This window comes from Setaria italica, chromosome IX (genome assembly GCF_000263155.2).
Source record: "Setaria italica strain Yugu1 chromosome IX, Setaria_italica_v2.0, whole genome shotgun sequence".
NCBI lineage: Eukaryota > Viridiplantae > Streptophyta > Magnoliopsida > Poales > Poaceae > Setaria > Setaria italica.
Window position 1 is genome coordinate 54644161 of NC_028458.1, and position 9375 is coordinate 54653535.

Here is a 9375-nt window from a genome sequence, read left to right on the forward strand (position 1 = left end):
TTCGGCGAATGGCGCAAGGCACCTATCGTAAAAAAGGTCAGCCAATGGCTTACCTGACGCGCACAGTGGACAAGTCTTCCCACGTGGGATGATGGATTGAGCGAAGCCACCATCCGAAAGTGCTACAAGATAATATCTACCTGAGATCTCTTTTTCGCTTTTCCTTTTCCAAAGGGTCTAACAATTGCTATGCAGGTCGTTTTACATAATGTCACTTTTTCCCAATATGATATACCAACTAGTGTCACAAATTCAACTCTAGGGAATTGTCAAAGGACCATAACAGGTGCCTTCACCATGACCAGTTGGTGGGTTCCCATGAAATAGGTGATAAGATGGCACCCCAAGTGGGAGCCTCAACTACAACTAAGATGCGACCGGAACTTCTTCAGATTGTAGGCTTTTCTGACTCCTGAGGGAGAGCCTGCTATAATCCTGAAAGCAGCAGATGTTAAATCATTAGCTGCAAAATTGTATCACATCAATATGATCCAATAAGGCAACAACACAGTAATCTGGTGCTTTTATGTGCAACCAGGGCCCTGGTGAGTATTTACCTGCACTATAGACTGGGCGCAAAGCTTCCCAGATAATACTGCACCTTCCATGGAAGCCAAGTATTTCTGCTTTGTGTAATCGCCAGCCAGATAGAACCCTTCGATCGGTGACCTTTGGAGAGGTCGGCAAGGTTCACAGTTTGGGACAGTTTTGTAAACAGATCTGTCAAAGCAAACCAGAATATGAACATGAGGAAGCAACAGACAAAACTATCAGAGCTCAAGCTACTTATGATTATCCATCTGGAAGGGTCTTTGACAAATATCCTCACCTCGGTGTCTTCACGACATGATACTTAAGAATCTTTGCTTTACTCTGATCGGCAGCGATTTCATCAGGAAACAACTTGGCTAGCTCTTCCATAGTCGCATCGATGATTTCAGTGTCACTCCGACCAACCCACTCCTCTGCAGGAGCAAAGACCAACTCCAGCATTGAACGGTTTGGATCATAGTATTCCTATAAAGAATTAGAAACAACAAAGTTAAGAAAAGAAAGATGAGTGTGCATTCATGTCATATCGTGATCATCCACTGACATGTTCGCGATGACTCAAGTCCTAACTTTTCAATACATTTAGTGTTTGTAGAAAACTGATAAGGTCCTCAAGTTGGTACCTTGCAGGTTACTGACATGTCTGCATAGACACTTAAAAGTGGACTCCTGAAAAGAAAATAAACAAGATCAATAAAGGGCATATGGTATTTGATACCAAAAATGGACATTCACGCATGAACGGTAGAAACTGTGCAACCTTAATAGCACATGTAATATCTTGATAGATAACCATAACCAAGATATACTGCACAAAACAAAATGCATGAACTACAGGAATATGGCCAGGAAACATACCTGCTGAAAAGAAGGTGGTCATATGTGTTTTTCAGTTTTCTGTCAAACCTGAGGCATTCAAAACAACAGAAATTCTCAGCAAAGCTTCAGAAATGTCTCAAGGAAGAAGCATAACCACACAATGTAATGAAGTCGTTTCCAATTCAGAACCAAATATTTCAATCAACTAACCATATATGAACATTGATAACAGGAACTCCTACCAACTTCTCCAGCTTCTTGAAATAAGAAATTTCACTCCACTCTTGCGGTACAAGAAGCTTGAAGATATCAACTAAATACAAAGACTAGTCAGTTGAATTGAATAGCTGCACAGGAAACAAGGTTTATTGGAAATAAATCACACCTGGTGCCGCACAGACATATGCATCTCCAGTTATTTGAGTTCCGTCGGTAAGTGTGAAGTGTTTAACAGTTCCATCAGGATTCAACTCAATCTTTTTAAGACGAGAATTCAGGCGGACTTCACCACCCCTAGACCGAATGTGATTAACAATAGGCATGCACAGCCTTTCAGGTGGATTACCATCCAAGAATGCCATTTTGGAACCATGTTTCTCCTGCAGATTTACACAAAATAATCTTTTCAAAAGACATGCATGCTATCTTAACCATGCAAATAACTATTAGCATTTTTCTCAGGTAACAAAGAATACAGACAAGGAAGAATCAAAATGTGTAAGCTATCTCTCCAAACAGAACAGGCAAGACATACATTACACAATCCCACAGAGCAACAACAGCTATACCTGAAGAAATCGGTTCAAAGCAATCAAAATGCACTGCATGGATAGCTCATCAGGATTTATGAAATTGAGTGCCTTGGACATTGCAATAAAAACTTCATCATTCACTCGATCAGGAACACCCTGTGCTGATCAAATAATTGTATCAGGCATCAAATGGCTCCATAAAAAAAACATAGAAAGATATGTTACCATATGTATTCCAAATGACAAAAATGAAACCAAATTTGAAGAACGTTGCATATGTATATCAGTTAGCAAAGAAACTGTTGTGTGCTCTTCAGCTCTTGTGCTTTTTTTTTCATTTTGGTACATTGCTGAACTTAACTGGAAAAGTCAATGCATCTATAAACATTGCTCAGCCTAAACTTGCACAGAAAGCACTTTTACGACCAAATACTATAAGATACGGACTTGAGCATATTAAGCATTTTCGTGTATGGAGCTACTTATGCTTCTTCAGGAAGATATGAAAAGAAAAGGAAACAATTTATTGGCAAACTATGAGCTCTCTAGTAGTGATGAAGAAAAGGAAATAATTTATTGGCAAACTACAAGCTCTCTACTAGTCTGCATTGAACTTGTACCTGCTTTTTCATCCACTCTGAAACCGTTAAACCATCTTGAGCTTCAACATAAGGTTGACCACCAAGCATTGCTGGCAGAAGTCCAATAGCAAACTTCACTTTCTCCGGCCAGGTAAGCATTTCATTGTTTCTCAGTATGGCCCATATTCCTGTTAAAAGTACAATGGTAAATCATGGTACGGCATCAATTAGAGGAGTGAAGATGAATGGTAATGCTGTAGTGTTATTGCTGCCACTAACAAACCCTCTAATTATGTCCATATATTAGCAAAATAAGAGAACAAATATTAGAATGCATTTCTGGATTCTCTAGGAAATCTGTTGCAGCAAATCCAACATTGTGTATAATCTTACCATTTACAGGTGCTGGCAAAGTTTCTGGGAAATCAAACCGGCTGAATTCTCCTGGCTTGTTCGGCATGGCAAATATCATGGAGTGTTCTTTCCATTGCAAACGGTCTTCAATACCAAGCTCGCCAAACAAATTCTGTATGTTGGGATAAGCTCCAACTTAAACCAAAAATACATGGTTACATACGCGCACACAGTAAGTGTCATATATGCTAGGAAGGGAATGGTAGCAATCCAGTGCTCTTGTGGACAGAAGAACATATATTCAACTACCGCATTATGGATGCGATAGTGCATAGGACAACACGGTACATAGTTTATGTAACAATAAATCATGTACTGATGTATGGTTTAGTAGTCCGCATTTCAGGTTATTTTGGCACTATAATTTAACAAAATTCCTTTCTCAATAATTATTTTGCAGAATTATTTACAAATTTTCCTTGAACGAAATTTACTGCAACATAATGAAAAAAAAGACAAATAGACACAAGGAAACTATGGTTCAGAAGTTTGCGTGATATGGTGTGCCTTAACAGTTTGTTAACATGCGTACATTCCCTGTATGTTATTATAGAAATAATCTATAAAATTAAATATCATGGAGAGAACCTCGAGGACCAGAAACTGTAACTTACAGAAGATATGAAGCCCGGTCTCATACCAATCTCCATCTTCATCCTTCCAAGCAGCTACCTGTTCAATGCATAAACAAAAAAATATATATAAAAGGTGCAAATGATGAAAACGGTGAATGCAAGCAATTCAGAGAGAGTTAACCAATCATGTAAGTATCTATCAGACCTTTCCGCCCAAAACATCTCTTGCTTCAAGCAATATGGGTTTATGGCCAGCATCTGCCAGATATTTCGCCGTTGATAGACCAGCCAGTCCTGCAAAAGTCACATAACATTAATAAAGCTAAGAGTAAATTGTGGTTGCCCTCAAATAAATTTACGATAAAAAACTATGAAAACATTAATCACGAAATATGTCGGACCTGCACCAGCAATCACGACCTGTAATGGTTTACTGGGGCGTTCGCTGTTTCTAAAAAATGAAGAGAGCTGTCCAGCTTCCAAATAGTTTATTGTGCTTTCTAGCGGAGGTCTTGGAAAATCCTTGCAGACAATCTGCAGAAAAGGTAATCAATCATGTTTTCACAAGAAATGACCTGAAAATATGGAAACAAGCGAACAAAAATGCTGAACCTGCAAAGCAGCATGTCTATGGTGTGACCTTCTTCCTTTGTTCCTCACAACAAGAGATTTCACAGCAAAGCTTGCATGGTGACTATTTGCAAAGCATCTCTGAGTAGGAAGTTGTCCTGCTAACGATCTTGCTTGGTTCACCCCAGTAATGTTCATAGACGACAGGCAGCCAGTATCCATGTCGAAGCAATTCTTGATAGATTGTTGTCAGCTCTGCTTCAACTAATATGCAGAGGCAGACTACTGTATAATCAAGAGGAGCCATTAGACTCACGGTTCATGAGATCAACTAATATGCAGAGGCAGACTACTGCATAATCAAGAGGAGCCATTAGACTCACAGTTCATGAGATCTTTTTTTTATGTGCAAGTATGGTAAGTAAATTGGTCCAGGTTGATAAACATTAACAAAGTTATTGTATACCGAAAACAATTAATGAATTAACTATGATGTAAAGGAAACAGAAAAACACAACTTGGACCTCCTTTTAGGCCCATTTTGTAGCATCACCGTCTAGCATTAAAGTTCATCCATGTCTCTCTATACCATACAGTGTAAGCCATACTCAACAATCTCTACCAGAACACCGCTAAACCTCTGTGCCCAACAATTGCAGCCTACTCCATGTAAGTTGTAACTTGTAACAGCCAATTGATGCCTTCAAAGTACAAACCCTAAGAAATCCCCCATTTCTACAGCCTGTTAATTTTTTCCACTTCCAGGTAGCATGAGAGCCCGCCCCATCCCCCTGAGGAACCGGATCGCGCCCGACCGCATGACTAAACAGAAACGCAGCGTGAACAAGCAAGGGAAATCGGCTTGGGCAGGCGCGGCGGGGACTCACCGGGAGGCGAAGAGAGGGAGGGGAGGCAGCGGAGGCGGACTGGGGCGAGGCCCGGGGCAGTGGGTAGCGCGTAGCGGAGTGGCGTGGAGGCGGGGGAACCCAGGTGGGAGGAATTCGTGTCTCAACGTGGGCGACGATAAGGGGAGGCGACCTCCGTCATTCGGTTGCGGGGCGGTGGGAAGGGACTAGAGCACGACAAGACGGGGTGAGGAGGATGTGGTGGAGGAGGATGCCTTTTGGCGCCTGGTGCGCTCTACGTCTTCGTGGTATATACCGCCACGTCGCTTTCTTTGGAATTCTTTTTTCGAGCGTATCTTTTAATAATTTTATATTAAGAAGGAAAGAACGTTCGTCGTAATTTACAACGCGGGTCTAACCAGACACACGCACACGGATAGGATAAAACGTAAAAGAAGTGAACTATCTTTTTAACACAGACAACAGGCATGATGAAATGGGCAGGTTCAGGTAGATTGCAGGCCTACAGCCGGCAACTGAAAGAGGCCCAAGTGCTTGGTGCTGCAGCACACCATAACTGAACCTGCTCAAAAATCTCTATCAGCAGCTGCCCAAGCAACCTCGCCGGCTCCCTATTGAAAACTCGCGAATTGCGTTCATTCCGGATGCTCCATGAGACAAGCATGAAAGCCGAGTCGAGTCCTCTCTTCCTCAGGGAATCCAGGTCATCCTTGCAGTCGAACCACCATTCGGTTATGCCTAGGTGCAGTGCTAGTGGTTGCCTCTAAATATTTAGAGCGGACATCAAAACTTGCCAAAGCTGTTTGTTGAACAGACAGTGCACAAAGAGGTGGCTTGCCGTTTCAGTGTCCTACTGGCACAAAGCACAGGCGTCATGATCCTAGATTCCTCGCCGGCGCTTCCTATCTTATGTCCATAAACGATCTTTAACAGCGAGCCATATAAAGAACTTGATCTTAAGAGGTCCAAGCTTTCCAGATTAGTTTATGAGCTGCAAATCTGATCGCCCCTTAAAGAAAGCATTGTACGCTGATCGGGTTGTATAATCACCGGAGGGGTTCCATCTCCAGGACACCTTGTCCTCAGTTCCTGACGCAAGGTGGAGTCCGTCAAGAGCGTGCCAGAGACTGACATATTGTATCTACAACCAATTAAATGATAAAGACGAAGTGCACTTACTACATTGTACTGCAGGCGATGCAGCGAGGAACAAGAGTATGACAGTCAAGTACGCCAAGCCTCGACAGTACGTCCCTCGTGTTTATATTAGCTAGATCCCCTTGATTCTTAAGCAGAGTCAGGCTGTAAGCAAGGCGATAATTATTATTAATTGATCAAACAGTTTCCAAAAAAAATTATTAATTGATCAAACACAATTGTGGCGTCTATTGGATTGGATGATGGTTTATACATACACGGCCGAGGGGGTAGTACATCAGCAATCGCAAGGAAATCTCGCTCGATCGGATGCTCTCGTTGCTAGTGAAAGCCATGCATGTGCACAGTACACAGTACATATACTCCTATATAGACGGATGCAGCACGCATACGTCTGGGTTAATTATTGGGAGTACATTTATTGCTAGCAGAGTTGCATTCTATTCTTTCCATCACTAACTAAGAGCAGACCAAGATGAGGAAAGGAGCAGCACATGCAGATGCAGTCATCCAGATCCAGATGTGTGCGGCTTAGCACCTAACGGTTCCATCTCCATCAGGTGGCATTTTTTTTTGTTTTTCAGGAAAAAAACGCTGTTGCAAGAACAAGATATTGAAATGGTGTGTAAACATTACAGTGCTTCGGAGGCTTGGAGCTAGAACAAACAAGAGATGATTTCGTTTCGTCAAAAGGAAAAAAAACGAGAGATCATTTCTACAACCATGTCGTGCAAGAGGGGAAGAGCTGGAACAAACGGTGTATTACATTCTACTCCCTCCGTCTTAAATTACTATTCGTTTTACTTTTTCTAAATACATTACTTTTACTATGTATTTATACATAAATATATATTCAGGTGCATATCAAAAAGATGTGTATAGAAAAGACAAAATAAATACTGAGCACATCACTGAACACGGAGATGGAACTGAAGGAGGAACTGAGGGACCGATGAAGCCATGGAGTAATACCTGGAGGCTGGTGCGGTCGGAGAAGTCGGAGCTCGGAGGAGGCGTCACCGCAGCCGGCGCCGGCGCAGCGCAGGGCAGCGGCTTTACCCGGAGCTGATTCCCAGTGGAGGGGCGGAGGCCCGACAGAGGGCGGCAAAATCCCGTGCGGATGGCCTAGTCCGCGCCCTCCTCAACGCGGCCTCGCCGCTACTCCGTCTAGACTACGAATCCAAGCGCCGGAGACGGAATGTGGTGCGGGCGCCGGCGGGTGGCGGAGGCGAGAGGGCCGGCGCCTGTCCAACGAGCAGCAGCGAGCGGCAGTCAAATGGACAAGGAAGAAGAACCCTTAAAATGCGCAGCGAACTGGGCCTCTCGATTTGAGCCAAGGTTGGGCGCGTTCGTGGCTTTTTTTAAAAAAAAAATCTTGGCAGAGCACTGCCATATCATTTAAGTAGGAGTAGAAATAGAGCCTGATACATAAATTCTATATTACATAATTAAGATCAAACTCATGAACTCAAAGAAACTAGGATACAATAACATTAGAACTAAGTTATTCCCGGCGCGCCGCACGCTTGTCTGCGCAGCTCCATTTCCTATTTGATGAACACCGCCACCTGCAATGGTGATCCGCTCTTCCTTCAATTATTCTTCGATTTCTCCCATTCCAGATATTCCACACCATGTACATCATTATTGCAGCTTTCAGTCTCCAAATTTGTTGTGGCAGCGATTGCAAACTCACTAGTCCACCACTTGCCCACACCGATCCCCATAGCAGGCACATTGACCAGATTTGTTGTCCACTCACTAATTCTCTCCCAAACATCCTTGGCATAGGGGCAGTGCAGGCACAGGTGCGCTGCTGATTCAGACTCCTGCTGACATAATGTGCAAATAGGATCACACGGCCATCTTCTTCGCAAGAGCTTATCGGCTGTTAACAACTTGTTCTTCCCAAGAGATATTCCACACCATGTACATCATTATTGTAGCCATGCAAAGAGCGTGTTCGTTGGTTGGACCAAAAGTTTCACTCCCCGCCCCATGTTGAAAAATTACGTGCGCTTGTGGCAGCCTCCCGATGGGGGGGGGGGGGGGGGGGGGGGGGGGGGGGACGGCTTAATGTGTTTGAAGTCTAGACCAATGGGCCTGTAGCACCAACTTACGCGCCTATAGAAAAAAAAAAGTTATGACATTGAGAATTTAAATGGAATCAATCCACATGTACCTTTGTTGCTGAGGTGTTGTATAATCTTAATAGTTGTTGGCTTTCTAGCCACTCCAATATAAATACAATGGGGCAGCTCTACTGCCTCTTCCTTTAAAAAGACACCAAAGAAAAATGAGAAATATAAAGAATTACAGTTTGTTTTAGCTTTTCTACATATAAAATTTTTGATATGAATATGTCTAGATACGTAGCTTTTGCTACGTAGCTTTTGCTACGTATCTAGAAAAGTCAAAATAAATAGTAATTTAGGACAAAAGGAGTACTATACGAGCATAGAGCTTAATTATCATTAATCAAGCACGTCGATCGTGCAATCGGAACTATGGCGGACACGTGGGATTACAGGAAGGGCACACGGCCCTACACTCATCCAACGTGTCATAACACAACGGTCCCGGTTTTTCGGTCATGCAACAGTAGCATAGATGTTTCGGCTCACACCGAACCCTGCCGCAGAACACCAGCGCCACCTTGCTCCCATCTACTCCTCCAAAGCGCATAATGCTATATGCGTGGCTCCTTGCAGTTCCAGCATTTGGAAGCTCGAGAGCACGACCTGCTTCATTATCGTGTTCATCAGCACGAAGTATACATGCATATCTCCAACCAATTCAATTGTTCAAGATAATCAGTACACTTACATTATGCAGGGGATGAAACGAGGAACAAGAGCATGATGACCGTCATTGTAGACACCAAGACTCCACGTATGTTCCTTGTATTCATGCTGGATGTGAGGAGGAGTTGACCGCAGGCAATTGTGCAATGGCCCGTGTCTGTGTGTATTGGGATGGCTTATACACACACACACACGCAAGCACATGAGTATAACGACACTTTTTTTGGTAAGACGTCAGCTGTAAAATCATAATTTCATGATTTTGTTCCTTTTAAAAGATGGAG

The 9375-nt window shown here is 43.0% G+C and overlaps 1 protein-coding gene across 2 annotated transcripts; it reads right to left on the reverse strand.

The window, feature by feature from the left end:
- Positions 1-120: 120 nt before the first annotated feature.
- On the reverse strand, positions 121-5372 carry LOC101771481 (phytoene dehydrogenase, chloroplastic/chromoplastic). 2 transcript variants are annotated; one of them, XM_004985406.2, is made up of 15 exons: positions 5151-5372; positions 4306-4548; positions 4095-4227; positions 3899-3987; positions 3733-3790; positions 3098-3253; positions 2744-2892; positions 2160-2279; positions 1757-1970; positions 1582-1684; positions 1411-1458; positions 1176-1221; positions 830-1017; positions 558-720; positions 121-435 (listed from the first exon to the last, which is right to left on the reverse strand). In XM_004985406.2, exons 2-15 carry the CDS (start codon positions 4483-4485, stop codon positions 367-369), a joined length of 1716 nt encoding a protein of 571 aa, XP_004985463.1. In that variant the 5' UTR covers positions 4486-4548; positions 5151-5372; the 3' UTR covers positions 121-366. The 2 variants fall into 2 exon arrangements, with proteins under 2 accessions (XP_004985463.1, XP_022678526.1); XM_022822791.1 differs by having other exon boundaries at positions 4306-4615.
- Between the last annotated feature and the right edge of the window lie 4003 nt (positions 5373-9375).

Coding starts and splice junctions, on each gene's coding strand:
- LOC101771481 (XM_004985406.2), bottom strand. CDS start 4,485: ATGGATACTGGCTGCCTGTCGTCTATGAACATTACTGGGGTGAACCAA. Junction 3,791..3,898: donor GAGATGTTTTGGGCGGAAAG/GTCTGATAGATA, acceptor TGCATTGAACAG/GTAGCTGCTTGGAAGGATGA. Junction 3,254..3,732: donor GACCGGGCTTCATATCTTCT/GTAAGTTACAGT, acceptor TTTTGGTTTAAG/TTGGAGCTTATCCCAACATA.